The 20,969-nt window shown below is 44.4% G+C and overlaps 1 protein-coding gene across 1 annotated transcript in view; it reads right to left on the bottom strand.

Annotated features, from left to right (window-relative positions):
* ACAP2 (ArfGAP with coiled-coil, ankyrin repeat and PH domains 2) overlaps positions 1–20,969 on the bottom strand; it is a 182,906-nt gene that overhangs the window by 35,317 nt on the left and 126,620 nt on the right. Inside the window, exons 18-20 of the mRNA XM_073578696.1 lie at positions 4,903–4,995; positions 3,819–4,024; positions 3,063–3,172 (exon numbers count right to left, since the gene is read on the bottom strand). Coding sequence (XP_073434797.1) covers positions 3,063–3,172; positions 3,819–4,024; positions 4,903–4,995 — 409 coding nt within the window. The remainder of the gene's footprint in view (positions 1–3,062; positions 3,173–3,818; positions 4,025–4,902; positions 4,996–20,969) is intronic.

Below are 20,969 nucleotides of genomic sequence, written 5' to 3' on the forward strand. Positions count from 1 at the left end.
CCATGCATACCAGGTAGGGGGGTGAGGGGTACCATGCATACCAGAATTGGGAGGTAAGGGGTGCCATGTATACCAGGATTGGGGATGAGGGGACCATGCATACCAAGACTGGCGGATGAGGGAGTACTATACATCCTACCATAGGGATGAGGGGGGACCATGCATACCAGGATTGGGGGATGAGGGGGACCATACATACCAAGACTGGCGGGTGAGGGAGTACTATACATCCTACGATAGGGATGAGGGGGGACCATGCATACCAGGATGAGGAATGGGATGCCATGCATACCAGGATTGGGGGGGGGGGAGCATGCATAGCAGGATAGGGATGAGGGGTACCATGCATACCAGGATAGGAGGGGGCAGCACATACCAGGATGGGAGACCATATACCAATAAAAATGCTCTCCACCACCCAGGTGTAGAGCAGGTTCATAGCGCGCATATATATATATATATATATATATATATATATACATACATATATATATATATATATATATATATATATATATATATATATATATATATATATATATATATATATATATATATATATATATATATATATACATACACATACACTCACTGGCCACTTTATTAGGTACACCATGCTAGTAAAGGGTTGGACCCCCTTTTGCCTTCAGAACTGCCTCAATTCTTCGTGGCAGAGATTCAACAAGGTGCTGGAAGCATTCCTCAGAGATTTTGGACCATATTGACATGATGGCATCACACAGTTGGCGCAGATTTGTCGGCTGCACATCCCTGATGCGAATCTCCCGTTCCACCACATCCCAAAGATGCTCTATTGGATTGAGATCTGGTGACTGAGGAGGCCATTTGAGTACAGTGAACTCATTGTCATGTTCAAGAAACCAATCTGAGATGATTCGAGCTTTATGACATGGCGCATTATCCTGCTGAAAGTAGCCATCAGATGTTGGGTACATTGTGGTCATAAAGGGATGGACATGGTCAGCAACAATACTCAGGTAGGCTGTGGCGTTGCAACGATGCTCAATTGGTACCAAGGGGCCCAAAGAGTGCCAAGAAAAAATTCCCCACACCATGACACCACCACCACCAGCCTGAACCGTTGATACAAGGCAGGATGGATCCATGCTTTCATGTTGTTTACGCCAAATTCTGACCCTACCATCCGAATGTCGCAGCAGAAATCGAGACTCATCAGACCAGGCAACGTTTTCCAATCTTCTACTGTCCAATTTCGATGAGCTTGTGCAAATTGTAGCCTCAGTTTCCTGTTCTTAGCTGAGAGGAGTGGTACCCAGTGTGGTCTTCTGCTGCTGTAGCCCATCTGCCTCAAAGTTCGACGCACTGTGCGTTCAGAGATGCTCTTCTGCCTACCTTGGTTGTAACGGGTGGCAATTTGAGTCACTGTTGCCTTTCTATCAGCTCGAACCAGTATGCCCATTCTCCTCTGACCTCTGGCATCAACAAGGCATTTCCGGCCACAGAACTGCCGCTCACTGGATTTTTTTTCTTTTTCGGACCATTCTCTGTAAACCCTAGAGATGGTTGTGCGTGAAAATCCCAGTAGATCAGCAGTTTCTGAAATACTCAGACCAGCCCTTCTGGCACCAACAATCATGCCACGTTCAAAGGCACTCAAATCACCTTTCTTCCCCATACTGATGCTCGGTTTGAACTGCAGGAGATTGTCTTGACCATGTCTACATGCCTAAATGCACTGAGTTGCCGCCATGTGATTGGCTGATTAGAAATTAAGTCTTAACACACAGTTGGACAGGTGTACCTAATAAAGTGGCCAGTGAGTGTATATATATATATATATATATATATATATATATATATATATATATATATAATCAGTCACCTCTTTAGAGCAAAAAGATTATTGGCCCAATTTATCATTTGCGTGAAAAATCGAAAGTACTGTTGCTTGTGGCTACAAGAGCATATAAGGTTACTCTGAGGAGGACCGTAGCAAATTTTGCCCTAACTTTCGCTATGGATTCACATGTTTTAAAATTCATTTCCTTCACACAGTATTAGAAATAGCTGCCCCAACTATCATGTCAATATACATTACTAGACCGCTCCAGCCGCATTGTACTACCGCAGATACATTTTCAGTGGGACGATTTGCAGTTATGAATGACAGCATTCGGTTCACCAATACACTGTACTTAAAAAGTGGAAACAAAGAATCTTTGTCTGGTAGAAATGGATAAAAAAAAAACAACAAAAAAAAAAATTCCAGTGTTCTTGTTTGGGTTTTGTTTTCAGAGCAGATTTTGTGTCATCATATTCGAAAACCCAGCACTTTTCATCTCCTCTTTTGATCGAGTTTTTTTTTTTTTTGTTAAAGCACCTGTAGTTTTTACTGGTACAATTTTTAGGCACATATGAAGTTTTGATCACTTTTTATTCTATTTTTATTGGAAGGCATGATAACGAAAAAAAAAAAAAAGGCAATTCTGTTAGTCTCATTTTTTTGTCCAACGGAGTTCACCATTCTGACTTTTATGGATGTGGTGATATTCAATACATTTGTTTTTTTTTTAAAAAAAATCGGTTAAGAGGGGGAATTTTTCATTGTTATGATTTTCTGTGTTTGTCTATTAGTTTTACTTTTTTGCATGTTTTTTTTTCTTTAATAAATCCCCATAGAGCGCTGATGGGGGGGTGAAAGGAACAATATACTGAAATAATTCTGTACTGCGACACATTGTACATTTTAACTACCTTCTAGCTACCCTACTTAGCACAGTGCATGTAATGAGACCCCACATGTGATGTACACGTCAGGAATGGGTTAAGTAGTAAATGTATGTACCAATAATTCTACAGTAACGAAATTCAGAATTTACAGTGACGTTCTGATAGACAGAAGATAATATTTAGCTAAACGGCCTGGTGAGGAAGAGTGGGGAGAATGACATTTTGGTGGCCATGCAGGCTATGAGAAAGTCACGGTTCATGTCATCCTAGGTTACAATATTGGATAATTTGAATTAAAAGCATGAAACATTTCAAAGAGGTGACCCCAAAGATATAGCTCTGCTCCTCACCCTGTGTGACCAAGCACAGTTGCATGATGTAATGGTCCCCTTCCTTTAACATCACGATGGTTAACATTGGCCCCATTTTGGAGAAGAAACTCGCAGGTCACTAGAGATCCCTAAGAAGACGACATTTTATGAGAAAAAATTTAAAGGGAATCTGTCAGGATGTTTTCACCCTCAAAACTATTTATATGGGTATGTAGCAGCTACAAATACACATCAAGCAATACTTTACATGGCCAGTATGTTCCGGTTACTGAAAAATCAGCGTTTGAAATGATATACAAACGATGCGGAAGGACTGGTGAAAATCCGAAGACTCGGTCACTCCGGCTCTATTTCTTGCCCAGCGCTGCCTCTTCCTGCTTGACTGACGGCTCCTTTGCTTGAAGTCACAGTATAAGGCTGTCAGTCAAGCAGAATGAGGTGCTGGACAGGGAATAGAGCTGGAGTGACAGAGGCTTGATATCTACATATCAATCAGAAACAAGGAAACGGACAGGCCATATAAAAGGTATTTCTGATATTTCTATGCACTTGAATCTTTGAAAGAGCTACATGTAAATATAAATAGTTTGTGGGAAGCGGCAAAAAAACCTGCTGAGATTGAAATTAACAAAATACTTATTAACATAAAAATGAAAAATTAAAGAACAGGGAAAGCCGTATTAGTGCGATGTGGTGGTCAAACAATAAAAAACATTACAATTTCATTCCAGTCTAAGCAGATCCAAGCTTGTAAACTATAATCTATTTACTTACCCCATGTACGGCCTTTATTAGAGGTGTAGCATTGTTTTCTTTTTTGTTATTCCAGTTGACTTCTGCTCCATGAGCCAAAGCCTCGGACATTGCAGGAAGGTTTTGCTGAAAAGCTGCGCGGTACAGCTGCAGCCCTGGGATCGCTTTAGTGCTTGGAGTGTCTGGAAACACGGCAGAATCCCTCTTTTCATTTTTCTTTTCCAGCTCTGGAATATGGGAAAAGGAAGAACTGTCTTTACGAAAAAATAACAGTCTAGTTTCTAACTTACTGCTTTTTATTGTCTAAAAGATTAACTACCGTATATACTTGTGTATAAGCTGTTTTTCAGCACATTTTTTGTGTGCTGAAAACGCCCTCCCCCCCCCCTTGTTTTTTACAAGAGTTAATTGGCCGAAAAAGACGGCGGAGGAGAGGGAGCAGCGGGTGACAGAGGCAGGAGCCAGTGGCTGTGGCCAAAGCCTGTGCTGCTGCTAAAGAGAAATGAATATTCTAGGAAGACTTCTGGTGGTCCCAAACTTCTTCGATTTAAGGATTATGGAGGCCACTGTGCTCTTAGGAACCTTGAGTCCTGCAGAAATTCTTTTGTAACCTTGGCCAGATCTGTGCCTTGCCACAATTCTGTCTCTAAGCTCTTTGGCCAGTTCCTTTGACCTCATGATTCTCATTTGGTCTGACATGCACTGTGAGCTGTGAGGTCTGATATAGACAGGTGTGTGCCTTTACAAATCAAGTCCTATCAGTTTAATTAAACACAGCTTGACTCCAATGAAGGAGTAGAACCATCTCGAGGAGGATCACAGGGAAATAGAGAGCATGTGACTTAAACATGAGTGTTTAAGCAAAGGGTCTGAATACTTATTACCATGTGGCATTTCAGGTTTTCATTTTTAATAAATTTGCAAAAATTTCTACATTTCTGTTTTTTTTCAGTCAAGATGGGGTGCAGAGTGTACATTAATGAGAAAAAAAATGAACTTTTGTGAATTTACGAAATGGATGTAATGAAACAAAGAGTGAAAAATGTAAAGGGGTCTGAATACTTTCCATACCCAATGTATAAAGCATTAACAGAGTGACACTAACCTGCATCATATAAACTGTTGGAAGACACTGCAGATGATAGGAGCTCCCGGCTGCCATCTGCACTAAACTGTATTCCGCTGTCATTGCTTCTCACTAAAAATACAAATGATATGGGTTATCAATTAAAATCAAAAGCAGTAACGATTCACACAAACTCTTTAGGTTTTTATAAACCCCGTTCATATAGTAAAAGCAAGTCATTCACAAAATAAATTAAAATAAATTATATAAGCAGATTCAGCATTGTAAGCTGTCTGGTTAGTTTAACTTAACCGGACGGGAACCTAACAGTAGATTCTAGCTGCCATCAGTGTAGGCCATGGGAACTTTACACCAATACATTTGGATGAGATGTTGGACATCTGCACTTTACTTGGATCTTCTTTGCTTGTTACCGACACAAAAACTTTGTCTGTGCAGTGTCCATAATTGGAAGCTCACGGTTTTGCTTTAGCTGTCTACGACAAACTGAAGATATTTTTTTCTTTTCTATGCTATCGGTTCTCTCCCTATGTTCTCACATTGGAGAGACATTTCAGTCAGTTATGATTTTAACTGATATGCGTCTCCGAGTAAAACATACACAGGTATAATAACTCAGCCATTGTGTGATTTAAGGTGGCCATGCTTCGGGCAGCATGGAACTACTGTCAGGTCTTTTAAAAAGAATCTGTCAGTAGGATCAAACCTCATAAACCATCTATATTGGCATGTAGGTTATAGGAAGCTGAACAAAATGACACCTTGATAGCTGCGATCTGAGGTTTTATTCCAGAGAAATCCACGTTTTTTTTCTATGTAAATGAGCTGTTCCAGGCTACAAGCCGGACGCTGATCTGCATGAGAATCTGAATACAGGGCTTTTATTTTCTTAAAATAACAGGGGAAGTTACCAGTGTGAGACATGTAAGTAACACAGAACAGGAGAACTGAACTTTCACTTCTTGCAAACACATTTTTTGATCTCTTTGCAATAATACTGCATCCCTGTGTGCTTGTGAGCTGGAAGCTGGAGCTGAGAGGAACCTGCAGATGTGGCAGGTATAATAACACACAGCTCTGCAGAGACATCAGGAGAGTCAGTCATACACATCACACTGGTAACTCTCCTTCATATAAAATAAGCTCTGGAGGCAGAGTCTCATGCAGATCAGTGCTCGGCCCGTAGCCTGGAACAGCTCATTTACATATACAGTTGAAACCAGAAGTTAACTTACATTACATAAAAAGACACATATGCATGCTTTCCTCAATATCTGACATGAAATCAGAATAAACCTTTCCTGTTTTAGGTCATTTAGTATTACCATAATTATTATTATTTGGCAAATGCCAGAATATTGAGAGAGAGAAAATGTTTTAAGGCATTTCTAATTACAGTATTCGTGTATAAGCCGAGATTTCCAGCACCCCCTCGACTTATACACATGAGTCATTGTCCATAAAGCCGGCAGGGGGAGGGGGAGCCGGCAGCTGCGATTGTAACTGTGCCGCTGCTAAAGAGAAATGAATATTCATTTCTCTTATAGCAGTGACAGATGCGGCCGTCGGCTTCCAGAAGACTGATACTCACCCTCCACGCGCCGTCACTGGCGCTGCATCTCCGTTGTTCCCGGCGCCGGCAGCTCTTCCTGTGCTGAGCGATCACGTACAGTTGTGGCCTAAAGAATTGACACCCTTGCAATTTTGTCAGATAATACTCAGTTTCTTCCTGAAAATGATTGCAATCACAAATTCTTTGGTATTATTATCTTCATTTAATTTGTCTTAAATGAAAAAACACAAAAGAGAATGAAGCAAAACATTGATCATTTCACACAAAACTCCAAAAATGGGCCAGACAAAAGTATTGGCACTCTCAGCCTAATACTTGGTTGCACAACCTTTAGCCAAAATAACTGCGACAAACCGCTTCCGGTAACCATCAATGAGTTTCTTACAATGCTCTGATGGAATTTTAGACCATTCTTCTTTGGCAAACTGCTCCAGGTCCCTGATATTAGAAGAGTGCCTTCTCCAAACTGCTATTTTTAGATCTCTCCACAGGTGTTCTATGGGATTCAGGTCTGGACTCATTGATGGCCACCTTAGAAGTCTCCAGTGCTTTCTCTCAAACCATTTTCTAGTGCTTTTTGAAGTGTTTTGGGTCATTGTCCTGCTGGAAGACCCATGACCTCTGAGGGAGACCCAGTCTTCAGACTTCATAATGCCATGCACACGGTCAAGCAGTCCAGTGCCAGAGGCAGCAAAGCAACCCCAAAACATCAGGGAACCTCCGCCATGTTTGACTGTAGGGACCGTGTTCTTTTCTTTGAATGCCTCTTTTTTTCTCCTGTAAACTCTATGTTGATGCCTTTGCCCAAAAAGCTCTACTTTTGTCTCATTTGACTAGAGAACATTCTTCCAAAACGTTTTAGGCTTTTTCAGGTAAGTTTTGGCAAACTCCAGCCTGGCATTTTTATGTCTCGGGGTAAGAAGTGGGGTCTCCTACCATACAGTCCCTTTTCATTCAGATGCCGACGGATAGTACGGGTTGACACTGTTGTACCCTCGGACTGCAGGGCAGCTTGAACTTGTTTGGATGTTAGTCGAGGTTCTTTATCCAACAACCACACAATCTTGGTAGAAATCTCTTGTCAATTTTTCTTTTCCATCCACATCTAGGGAGGTTAGCCACAGTGCCATGGGCTTTAAACTTCTCGATGACACTGTGCGCACGGTAGACACAGGAACATTCAGGTCTTTGGAGATGGACTTGTAGCCTTGAGATTGCTCATGCTTCCTCACAATTTGGTTTCTCAAGTCCTCAGACAGTTCTTTGGTCTTCTTTCTTTTGTCCATGCTCAATGTGGTACACACAAGGACACAGGACAGAGGTTGAGTCAACTTTAATCCATGTCAACTGGCTGCAAGTGTGATTTAGTTATTGCCAACACCTGTTAGGTGCCACAGGTAAGTTACAGGTGCTGTTAATTACACAAATTAGAGAAGCATCACATGATTTTTCGAACAATGCCAATACTTTTGTCCACCCTCTTTTTTATGTTTGGTGTGGAATTATATCCAATTTGGCTTTAGGACAATTCTTTTTGGTTTTTTTCATTTAAGACAAATTAAATGAAGATAATAATAACAAAAAATTTGTGTTTGCAATAATTTTCAGGAAGAAACTGAGTATTATCTGACCAAATTACAGGGGTGTCAATACTTTTGGTCACAACTGTAGTACTGCTCACTATGGTAATGAATATGCACGCTTCTCCACACCCAGAGGCGTGGAGCACATATTCATACCTTAATTAGCGGTGCCACATGATCGCTCAGCACAGGAAGCGCTGCTGGAAGCCGGCAACAACGAGGTGCTGCGCCTGCAACGGCACGCTGAAGGAGGGTGAATAGGATGGGTTTTTTTATTTTGCTTTTTTTTTTTTTGAAGCATGCATGCCAGGAAAGGAGGGGGGGGGGGAGTCACGCAGACAACACGGGACTAGGGGAGCCAATACATACAACGACTGGACGGGTGAGCCACGCATAGCAAGACAGCAACGGGGGAAGCCACACATATCAGGATAGGGATGAAGGGACAATGCATACCCGGCTTATACTCGAGTCAATAAGCTTACCCAGTTGTCCATGGCAAAATTAGGTTCCTTGGCTTATACTCGAGTATATATGGTACTTACTGCAAAGTCAAAAGTTTACATACACTAAGATTACTATGCCTTTAACACCTTCGCCTGTTTTCACCTCGATGATCAGGACAGTTTTTACAATTCATAACTCTGGAACACTTCAACGGATGTTGATGATTCTGAGAATGTTTTCTCGTGACATATTGTACTTTATGATATTGGTAAAATTTATTTGCTATGACTTGCGTTTATTTGTGAAAAAACTACGGAAATTTGATGAAAATGTTTAAAATTTCGCAATTTTCAAACATTTAATTTTTATGCCCTTAAGTCAGAGAGTCATACCACACAAAATAGTTAATAAATAACATTTCCCACAGGTCTACTTTACATCAGCACAATTTTGGAAACAATTTTAGTTTTATTAGGAAGTTATAAGGGTTAAAATTTGACCAGCAATTTCTAATTTTTCCAACAAAATTTGCAAAACCATTTTTTTTTTAGGGACCACCTAACACTTGAAGTGACTTTGAGGGGCCTATATGACAAAAAATACCCAAAAATGAAACCATTCTAAAAACTGCACCCCTCAAGGTGCTCAAAACCACATTCAAGACGTTTATTAACCTTTTAGGTGCTTCACAGGAACTTTTAGAACGTGGAAGGAAAAAATAAATATTTACTTTTCTTTCACAAAAATTTTCCTTTAGACCTAATTTTTTTTTTAACTTTTGCAAGGTTAACAGGAGAAATTGCTCCATACAATTTTTTGTACAATTTCTCCTGAATACGCCAATACCCCATATGTGGGGGAATACTACTGTTTGGGTGCACAGCAGGGCTTAGAAGGGAAGGAGCGCCACTTGACATTTTGATTGCAAAATTTGATGGAATAATTAGCAGATGCCATGTTGCATTTAAATTTGATGGAATAATTAGCAGATGCCATGTTGTATTTGGAGATCCCCTGATGTGCCTAAACAGTGGAAAACCCCATCAAGTGACACCAGTTTGGAAACTAGACCACTTTGGGACCTTATATAGATGTGTAATGAGCACCTTGAACCTTCCAAGTGCTTCACAGAAGTTTATAACGTTAAGCCGTGAAAATAAAAAAAATTTCCACATAAATCTTTTTTAGCTACAAATTTTGTATTTTCACAAGGGCAAAAGGAGAAAACGGGCTCCAAAGTTTGTTGTACAATTTCTCCTGAGTTCACCAGTACCCCATGTGTGGTCGAAAACTACTTTTGAGGCACAGTGCATAGCTCAGAAGGGAAGTAGCGCCATATTACAGTGCAGACGTTGCTGCACTTGTTTGAGGGTGCCATGTTACATTGACAGAGCTCCTGAGGTGCCAGAACAGCAGAACCCCCCATAAGTGACCCCACTTTACCAATTAAACCTCTCAATGAATTCATCTAGGTGTGCAGGGATTATATTGACACCACAGGTGTGTCACAGACCTTTATATCGTTGGATAATGTATCATTTACATTTTTACCACAAAGATTGTGTGTTAGCCCCAAGTTTTACATTTTCACAAAAATGGCATCAGAATTTGTCCCACAATTTCTGCTGAATGTAGAAATACCCCGTCTGTGGCTGTACAGTAATACGCTGCCATACAGAGTGACTCCTTAGGGACGGAACACTATTTGCCTCATGGAGCGCAGATTTTGCTAGAATAGTTTGAGGATTCTATATAAAGAGCCCCTAAGGGCTAGAAAAGCACAATCCCCCTCGAGTGACCCCATTTTGGACATTATAATCCTTTGGGAATTTATGTACAGATCTAGTGGTAATTTTGACTCCATGGGCGTTTTCCAGAAATAAGCAGCAGTGGATGTTGCTGAATGAAAATTGCAAACTGCCGTTGTAGTGACCAGTACATTATGCCCAGCTCATGCTTCTGGAGGCATGCACCTATTAATTAGCTGGGCTCTCATCACTACAGAAATGCCAAACATGTGGACGCTAAATGTTGTTTAGGCTCACTGGGGCTCAGAAGGGAGAGGGGCATTTGGATTTGGGAGAGGAGAATTTCCTGAATTTCTTTTGGTGGGTGAGGAGCCAATTCGCTTTTCCAGAGCCTTTGTACTTGTACTACCAGTAAGGAGGACATCCCCTATATTTCCGTTAACAGATGACAGATCTGAATGGGGACTTGCTTTTTTGTGGATTGAGTGGAAGCTTTTATTGGGAACATTTTACATAACGTTTGGGATCACATTTTTCCGGCGCTCTACACTGACCACTTACTTTGGAGTTTCCAGCTAAATCTCTGAGTGATTCTGATGAAACCCCCGAGGGATCCATTCACTATAATGAGGCAGCAGAGTTACTCTGGACTCCATTTGGCCTCTGTTCCTCCGTGTCCTTTTCAGAAGTGCACAAAACTGTGGCCACGGCACTTTTATGTGATCCTAAAAAGACGGACACCGCTGGCTCACAGGTCCTATGGCATCCGCACTGTCTCCATCTGCCCGATTATAGGGAATCTTCAGCCAGAGGTTCTGTCTGAATCACGTATTTCAGAGATTTACACAGAAACCCCGCTGTAAGCGCTCAGCGCAGAACGCAGTATAAATGTGCGCCGAGCCTTACTGCAATCTTTGAGATGCAGAATGAAAAAAATCAACAGCATGTGAAGAATTGGTTTTATTTTTAGAGCCGTTCCTCGTGCGGTATAAATGATTAGGCGACTTTATTCTTCGGGTCGGTGAGATTACAGCAATACCAGGTTTATATCGGGCTTTTATGTTTGGCTGCTGTCGCACACTAAAAGACGCTTTTTATTGTGAAAACTAGGTTTTGTGCCACAATATTTTGACAGCAATAATTTTTTCATATTTTGGTAGGCAGACAAAGTCATGTGAGCTTTATCCTTCGGGTCAGTACGATTACAGCGATACCTCACTGATACTTTTTTTTTTGGTGCTTTTACACAATAAAACTTTTATATAAAAATAATTATTTTTGCATCGCTTTATTCTGAGAGCTATAACTCAGTTTTTCAGCTGATGGAGCTATATGGAGGCTTGTTTTTTTGACGGGAAGATGACGTTTTCAGCGGTACCATTTTTATTCACATCCGTCTTTTTGATCACGTTTTATTGCACTTTTTGTTCGGCGATATGATAAAGCATAGTTTTTTGCCTCGTTTTTTATTTTTTTACGGTGTTCACTAAAGGGGTTAACTAGTGGGACAGTTTTATAGAGCGGGTCTTAACGGACACGGTGATACCAAATGTGTACTTTTATTTTTTTTGTTTACATAAATAAATATATTTATTGGAAAAATATTTATTTCTTTTTTTTTTTCCTTTAGGGATTCTTAAAAAAAATATTTTTACACTTCATAATTTATTTTTTTTACCTTATTACATTGTCGAATATAGCCTGGAGGGGTCCCCAAATATTAAAACATAACCTTTAATCAATTATTAAAAAGACAAATACCACAACCAAACCAAATAAAGTGCTCGTGCAAACCAGTGCTCATTAAAAAATGGCTTGGTCTCACCATTGTTGACAAAAGATCCCGGCCTCCTTCCGGAAGTACCTTGCCAGGAGATGGATCCAAACAAGAGAAACGGAAATATATATGGGGAGAGAGACATAAGCGGTATGTAATAATTTGCTACACTCCCTGTCGTGCCCCAGTATTGCTCCTGTCCAAACAAGGACAGGCCCCAAGTGGACCCTATAGTGATACCCTGAATGATATGGGGCTGAATACTCCCAGTATCGTCCCAGTATGAGACATTACTATATTATATCAGATCGCTGATCTGACACTCTGCATTGCAGAGTATCAGATCATGATCTGACAGGCAGGGAAGGAGGCATGCTAGCGCCTGCTCTCAGCAGGCTCTCACAAGCCACCTTCCCTGCAGGACCCTGCAGCCATCTTGGTGCCGAGGGTCTCCATGGAGACCATCAGAACAACGCGATCCCTGCGCGATGCTTCTCTATGCTGCTGTCAATACTGACAGCGGCATCAGAGGGGTTAAATGCCCACGATTGGTGCTAGCACCGATTGTGGGCGTTGCTGCGGGGTATCAGCTGTCACATACAGCAGACACCCGCATGCAATCGCCATGTCGCAAAGGGGTTAAACAATTCTGGACTGCTCATATGATGATGTCATGTGCTTGGAACCTTTTTTGGCAACATCTGAGTTAACTAGACACATACCTGTGGATGTATTTTAATGCACACCTGAAACACACTGCTACTTTGTGTAGCATCATGGGAAAGTCTAAAAAAAAAAAATAAGCCAAGATATCAGGAAGAGAATTGTGGACTTGCACAAGTCTGGCTCATCCTTGGGTACAATTTGAAGATACTGAAGGTGCCTCGTTCATCTGTACAAACAATTATCCGCAAGTACAAACAAGATGGGAATGTCCAGCCATCATAGCGCTCAGGAAGGAGACGGATTCTGTGTCCCAGAGATGAACGTGCTTCGGTCCGACATGCGCATATCAACCCAAGGGCAAAAGCAAAAGACCTTGTGAAGATGATGGTGGAAACTGGTAAGATTGTGGCAATATCCACAGTGAAACGAGTACTATATCAACATGGGCTGAAAAGCCAATCTGTCAGAAAGAAGTCATTACTCCAAAAGAAATATAAAAAAGCTAGATTAATGTCTGCATATGCACACAGGAACAAAGACTTAAATTTTTGGAGACATGTCCTGTGGTCTGATGAAACTAAAAAGGAGATTTTTGTGTACTCACTGTAAAATCTCTTTCTCTTAGCCTCTAATTGGGGGACACAAGACCTTGGGTGTTATGCTTTCTGTCCACTAGGAGGAGACACTATGCTTAATCTGAAAAAGATTTGGCTCTGGCTCCTCCTCCACAGTATACACCCCTGGGCGGCATCCGCCTTACCTCAGTTTTTGTACCCAAGCAGTAGGAGGAGATAACAAATCCAACATAACCAAGCCTATAAATAAAGGCTACTATGTACAGCTCAAGGAACAATATGAGTACCCAACATAATAACAGCCCGCAAGGGCAACAGGGTGGGAGCTGTGTCCCCCAATTAGAGGCTAAGAGAAAGAGATTTTACGGTGAGTACACAAAAATCTCCTTTACTCTGTCGCCTCATTGGGGGACACAAGACCTTGGGACGTCCCAAAGCAGTCCCTGGGTGGGAAGCAATGGACGAATATTGTGCTGACAGGTCCCTAGACTTGGGACACTGCCGCCTGCAGTACCCGTCTACCCAGACTCGCTTCCACTGAGGACTGAGTATGCACACTGTATTGTTTTGTAAACGTGTGTAAGCTAGTCCAAGTGGCCGCTTTACACACGTGTTGTGCTGAAGCCTGGCGTCGAATGGCCCAGGAGGCTCCTACCGCCCGTGTGGAATGTGCCGTGATACCGGCCGGAATAGGAGAATTGTTTAGGCGGTAGGCGTCATGGATGGTGGACCTGATCCACCTGGCAAGGGTAAGCTTTTGAAGCCGGTAAACCCCTGCGAATGCCTTCTGGAATAAGGAAAAAAAGGAATCAGACTTCCGGAAGGGTGGAGTCCTAGACACACACATACGCAATGCCCTGGCAAGGTCAAGAGTATGCAGGGCCCTCTCCACTCTATGAACCGGAGCCGGGCAAAGGGTCGGTAATGAGATGCCCCCTCATTGAGGTGGAAATCAGACACAACCTTTGGAAGGAAGGATGGAACTGTACGGAGAACCACCTTGTCCTGGTGGAAGAGTAGGAAAAGCTGTTTGCAGGAGAGCGCTGACAGCTCAGACACCCTGCGTAGCGAGGTGATTGCCACGAGGAAGACCACCTTTTGTGATAAAACTCGAAGTGGAACTTCCTTAAGAGGTTGAAAAGGAGGTGCCTGTAGAGCAGTTAGGACCAAATTAAGGTCCCACATATCCAGTGGACGTATGTAAGGAGGGACCAATCTGGAGACTCCCTGAAGAAACGTCCTGACTTGTGGTTTGTTAGCAATACGCTTCTGAAACAGCACTGAAAGCGCTGACACCTGACCCTTAAGCGATCCTAAGGATAGGCCGGCGTCCAGACCTGATTGAAGGAAACCACGAACTTTCGGAAGAGAGTAAGGGAACGGAATTCGCCCGCGAGAGTCGCACCAAGTAAAATACGTTTTCCAGGTACGATAATAAACTTTGGCGGAAGCTGGTTTCCGTGCCCTGATCATGGTTCTAATGACGTCTGGAGCAAACCCTGCCTGGATTAAAACCCAGGTTTCAAGGACCACGCCGTCAAATTGAGAGTCCCTAAATTCTGGTGGTATTACAGGCCATGAGACAGGGGATCGGGACGGTCTGGAAGACGCCAAGGGGTGTCTGCTGTAAGCTGAAGGATGTCGGCGTACCATGTACGTCTGGGCCAGTCCGGCGCAATTAGGATGGTCGGAACTCATTCCTGCTTGATCTTCCTCATGACTCTGGCCATCAGGGGAAGGGGTGGGAAAATGTACAGAAGCTGGAACCGAGTCCAGTCCTGAACCAGGGCATCCGCCCCGAGCAACCTCGGACCGTGTGTCCTTGCCATGAAAATGGAGACCTTGGCATTGAGATGAGATGCGATTAGGTCCACGTCCGGAGTCCCCCAGCGATAACAGATCCAACGAAAGATTTTGGGATGGAGACCACTCCCCCGAGTCCATTTCCTGTCTGATGAGGTAGTCGGCTTCCCAGTTGTCCACACCCGGACTGTGGACCACTGAGAGTACTGATTTCTTGTTTTCTGCCCAGCGAAGCAGACGCGCCACTTCTCTCATTGCCTGGGCACTGCGAGTCCCACCTTGGTGGTTCACATATGCCACTGCCGTGGCATTGTCCGGCTGCACTCTGATGTGAGAGGCCTTCAGCAGATGGCAAAAAACTTTTAGCGCCAGGAAGATAGCTCGTATCTCCAGAATGTTGATGGGCATGGTCGCTTCTATTGGAGACCACGTGCCCTGTGAAGTAAGTGCACTGCACCCCATCTTGTTAGATTCGCATCGGTGGTCAGGACTTTCCATCGACTGGGAAGAAAGAATTTTCCTTTGGCCAGTACGGGTGGTTTGAGCCACCAGTACAGTGATTTCCTTGTTGACTCCGTCAGGCGGAACTCCCTTTCGAGGGAGAAAGGTTTCCTGTTCCAGGATCTGAGAATGGCTAGTTGAAGAGGTCTGAGGTGGAACTGGGCAAATGGTACCACCTCCATTGCTGCTGCCATCCTGCTAAGGAGTCTCCTGGCAAACCGAAGAGATCGGCAAGGTATGTGGATTAACATGCGAACTGCACAGCGGATAGCTTGTACCTTGTCCTTGGGAAGGTGTACCAGACCCCTGGAGGTATCGAATAGGATCCCTAGGAAGATCAGTGACTGACTCGGGAGTAGTTGACGACTTCTTAAAGTTGACTAGCCAGCCTAGACGAGTTAGTGTGTTGATCGTGATCGAGACGCTGTCTTCGCAGTCTTTGACAGTAGGTGCCTTGATGAGTAGATCATCCAGACATGGGACGACCACTATGCCTCTGGAGTGTAGGACATCCATGGTGGCTGCCATAACCTTGGTGAATGTTCTGGGAGCCGTGGCTAATCCGAAAGGCAAAGCCACGAACTGGTACTGATTCTGCCCTATTGTGAACCTGAGAGATCTTTGATGAGCAGGCGCAATAGGGACGTGCAGGTATGCCTCTTGTATGTCTATGGAGGTGAGATATTCTCCCTGTTCCATAGCCGCAATGATGGATCGAAGGGACTCCATGCGAAACTGCCGAACTCTTACAAACTTTTTGAGTTGCGTTAGGTCCAGGAATTGGCCGAACACTGCCTCCCTTTTTGGGAACCACGAATAGGTTGTAGTAGAGTCCTCGGAATCTCTCGTTTTCGGGAGCCTGTATTATGACTCCTGCTTGAAGGAGAGAGAGACACTATTTCCTTGACCCACCTGTCCCCTGTAATAGGCAGCCAGACTTGCTGAAAGATTAAAAGTTGACCGCCTACAGGTGGGGTGTCTTCCGTATTTCGTGAGTCATGACGAGGAGAAATTCTGGAATTTCCCTCCTTTGGGCTTTGCCTGGCCTGATGTTGACCGCCAATTCTTGTCCGTCCTCTGTGCTGTCCTTTGGTTGTCCCTGTGAGGGGGAACGGTTGTAATTCTGTGAAGGACGTGAAGCGGCCTAGCCTGAGGAGTTCCGAAAAGACCGGAACCTAGCCTGGTTACGTCGCTTAAACGTACGTTTAGGTTGCGGTTGGGGAAGAAAGGTACTCTTACCCCCCGTGGCATTGGAAATCATCTTGTCTAATTTTTCCCCGAAAAAAAATCTCCCAGTGACGTACGGGAGATCCGTAAGAGGCTTGTTTGAAGACGCGTCCGCTTCCCATTCTCACAGCCAGAGGATACGTCTGATTGTAATTACATTCGCTGCTATACCTGCTACGCCTCTTGCAGAATCAAAAGCTGCAAGGCGTATGTAATCTGCCACCACCGCTATCTGAACTAGTTGATCGAACATCTGAGGAGCAGACTTTTGGAGGTTCTCCTGCAATCTTTTGGCCCATTCCAGAATGGCCGTGGCTGCCCACGTTGAGGTGAACGCGGGAGCCAGGGAGGCTCCTGCAGCCTCAAAAATTGAACGAGCCATGCGCTCAACCTGCCGATCTGCTGTATCCTTCAGGGTTGAGCTATCTGGCAGTGAGAGGAGAGACTGTGCTGCAAGCTTAGAGATAGGGGGATCGATTTCCCTTGGTCTTTTTGAGAAAAAAGAGTATCTAGCCCTTTTTTACGGTTTTATTTACGGTTGGCGAATTTTTTGGCAGACTGCGAAAAATGCTTATCAAGGATGTCCTGAAAGCTTGGGTGATCAGAAAAAAAAAAAAAAAAAAAAAAAAACTTTAGGGACTTCAGGGGCCCCTCAAAACAGATCTTATGTTTTGGGGTTTTTGGGGAGCATCGGATAAAACCAGCACCCGATGAATAGAAGTGATAATGTCCTCAACTAGCGCTGTACTGCTAGGAGGACAAGGAGCCTGAGACTCCTATGTTTCCTTTTCTGATTCGGAGTCACAGATGCCCTCTGAATCCTGCGCATCGCTGAGGCGTTGCCTGGAGGGAGATCTGGACCGCCGCTTTTCCATGCCCGAAGATCTCTGTGGAGATCTGCTGCGCCCGTCTCTGGAACGAGACGGTCTAGGAGACCTAGAATTACGGTGTCTCTGCCTAGAGCGGGACGACCGTGAGCCATGGGAGGACGTAGCTGAACGTGACCTATGGGGCCGTTCACTACTAGCATTGCCAGGGACTGCCTGTCCGCTTATAGCTGGGATATGACCCTGCATAGCCTGAAGCAATGTGGAAGTCAGCGTATCTATGGACTGTGACATAGATGCGGCCCATACCGGCATGTCAGTGGAGTTGAAACAGTGACAGGAGCCTCTTGGGGCACTGACCCAGCATTTTGGGAACAACTCTAGCAGTACAGTGCATGTTGCCACTGGGAAGATTGGCTTTGCAGGCTGAACAGACTGCGTAACAGCAGATAAACCTGTTTTTTTTTTTTTCTCTCTTCTTCTTTCGGACCTGGAGACCGACATAGTGCACTGAGTGCCGGCAGGTTATTCTGACCAAAAACCTTACAGGGGTGGCTATGCAGAGGAGCGCTATAGGGAAGCTATAGGGAGTCTGCGTCCACAGCAGGATATTATCCTGCTGTGCCTTACCCCACCGGTGTGCTCCTAGATCCGGCGCCAGCAGAAAAACTTCGGTTCTGCACCCCCTGGAGACTGTGCAGCGTTCTTGAGTAATATAGCAGCGCTGCTGTCTTCCCTGAGGTAAAGAGGTGGGAGAGAGGAGGGGCGGAGAGCAGAAAAAGGGCGCGCAGCCAGGCAAAACCACGCCTTCCTGGCTCGATCCGGCCCCTGTATGATGCTGTGCAGCGTCATTATCATCATCCAGGGGGGCAGGCCGGGGGCGGTAACAAGGGCGGCGGCTTCGGCTCAGGCCGAAGCCGAGGGCTAAAGTACAAAATCCTGCCCGGGAAGGGCTCCAGAGCGGCGCGGTAGTCCGGAGGGGGGCGGAAAACGAACCAAAACCCCCCCCCGGATGAGTGCCATATCGCCCGGATGCCCCTATATACGCAGCGCAGCCCTGTGAAGGGTCTTTTTGACCCCTTTAGAGGGCTGACGCAGGGACAGGAATCCCTGCATACTGTGGCCCAAATATGACAGCCCCCGGCCCCATAGCAGACCACAGCAGTGCTGGGGCTACAATAAAGTTAGCGCTGCAAACGCAGCTCCTACCTGTGGCGTCTCAACCTAACATCCCTAGAGGGGGTTAGGGAGGGCGCTTCACCGCCATCAGGAGGAATTCTTCCTCACCTCAGCCTCAACCCAAAAAGCCCAGGGCCTGGGGAAGGAGGGGGGGGTTCTCGACCTCGAACCATGCACCCGAAGGGCTGAGGAGGGAGCAACATGGGGAAGAGCCATCTCTACCTCAACCGGGTACCGCTAAAAAGAGGACCGAGGAGGGAGCCATGTCGGGAGTCTCAGAGAGACCCTCTTTTCTTCATCTGTGTCAAAAAGAATCTTCTTATGGTGTGCCTCCTTGCGACACTAAGCAAAAACTGAGGTAAGGCGGATGCCGCCCAGGGGTGTATACTGTGGAGGAGGAGCCAGAGCCAAATCTTTTTCAGATTAAGCATAGTGTCGCCTCCTAGTGGACAGAAAGCATAACACCCAAGGTCTTGTGTCCCCCAATGAGGCGATAGAGTAATTGTACTTTTTGGGCATAATGACCATCGTTATGTTTGGAGGAAAAAGGGAGAAGCTTGGAAGCCTAAGAACACCATCCCGACTGTGAAACACATGGGGTGGCAGCATCATGTTGTGGGGTTATTTTGCTGCATGAGGGACTGGTGACTTCACAAAATAGATGGCATAATGAGAAAAGAAGATTATGTGGCAATACTGAAGCAACATCTCAAGACATCAACCAGGAAGTTAAAGATTGGGCGAAAATGGGTCTTCTAAATGGACAATGACCCGAAGCATACAGCCAAAATGGTAACAAAGTGGCTTCAGGATAACAAAGTCAATGTTTTGGAGTGGCCATCACAAAGCCTTGATCTCAATCTTATTGAAAACGTATGGGGAAAGCTGTATGTAAACTTTTCACTTTGCAGTAAATAATAAAAATTCCTTAAAACATTCTCTCTCATTATTGTGGCATTTGGCAAGTATTAATAATTATGGTAATTCTAACTGACCTAAAACGGGAAAGGTTTATTCTGATTTCAACAACTGTAAGAAAAACACTGATTTCTCTGGAATAAGACAATGAATCACAGATACCACAGTATCATTTTATTCAGCTTCCTATGGCCTACATGCCCATATACACGGCTTAGGAGGGTTGATCCTACTGACAGTTGCCCTTTAATTATCCAGTCTTTTAAGTATAGCAACCCAGGTAAAAAAGGAGAAACATCCAAATTCCCTATATTGCCATTAAAATCTTTTTTTCTCTTTTTTTTTTAGGACAAATGCTGTCATCTGTAGATCACTGTCAGTAACAACTGTTGCTTTTTTGCATACCGTTTCATATTTTAATGAATTTCAATAGTGCAGGGACTGGCCGGCGGCTCTCCCAACCGGAGCATGACAGTTGCACAAAAATACATGCAGCGGTCACTCTCGAGTTGGGAGAGCCACAGGCCAGTCCGTGCACGGCATTCTGACCTTGCTCCGTTTTATAAGGCCATCTGACTCTGCCCCTAATGAAATTCATTAAAATACAAAACGGTATGTAAAAAAGCAACAGATGTTATGGACTGTGATCTAAAGAGGACAGCATCTGTGACAATTCATTTAGTCAAGTTGTATGTTACAACACAGACAGCTCTCACTTCTTGTTAATTAGTTAACCGTACGAAAGGGGGGCCAGTGATGCCAGAGCTGATTGGGCACCAGGGTTGTGTGATAACCGCATGAGAGCAGCGGGAACACGAATGCTGACACTGCTGGAACTGCGGTAACATGGGAGGGGAGTATAAGCTTTATTATGGTGGGCCAAGTGTGGGGTATGAAAAGGGGTTGTCCTAGTAGTGAACAACTTCTTTAACCCCTTCACGACCAATGACGCCACATAGGCGTCATGAAACCTGGTTCAAATCTGACCAGTGACGCCTATGTGGCGTCATGACTTCAAAGCCCCCCTGCGGGTCGGGTGACCGGGGTCACTGAAAGGTCACCCGACCCGCAGATACAGGGGGCTTTGTAATTCACCACAGGGGGCGTGGCTTCGCCCCCACGTGGCTACGATCGCTCTGATTGGCTGTTAAAAGTGAAACAGCCAATCAGAGCGATAGTAATATTTCATCAATGAAAATTGATGAAATATTACAATCCAGCCATGTCCGACGCTGCTGTAGCATCGGACATGGCTGGAGAC

Source organism: Dendrobates tinctorius, unplaced genomic scaffold (assembly GCF_039654945.1).
Source record: "Dendrobates tinctorius isolate UK_male_01 unplaced genomic scaffold, ASM3965494v1 ptg000060l, whole genome shotgun sequence".
Lineage (NCBI taxonomy): Eukaryota > Metazoa > Chordata > Amphibia > Anura > Dendrobatidae > Dendrobates > Dendrobates tinctorius.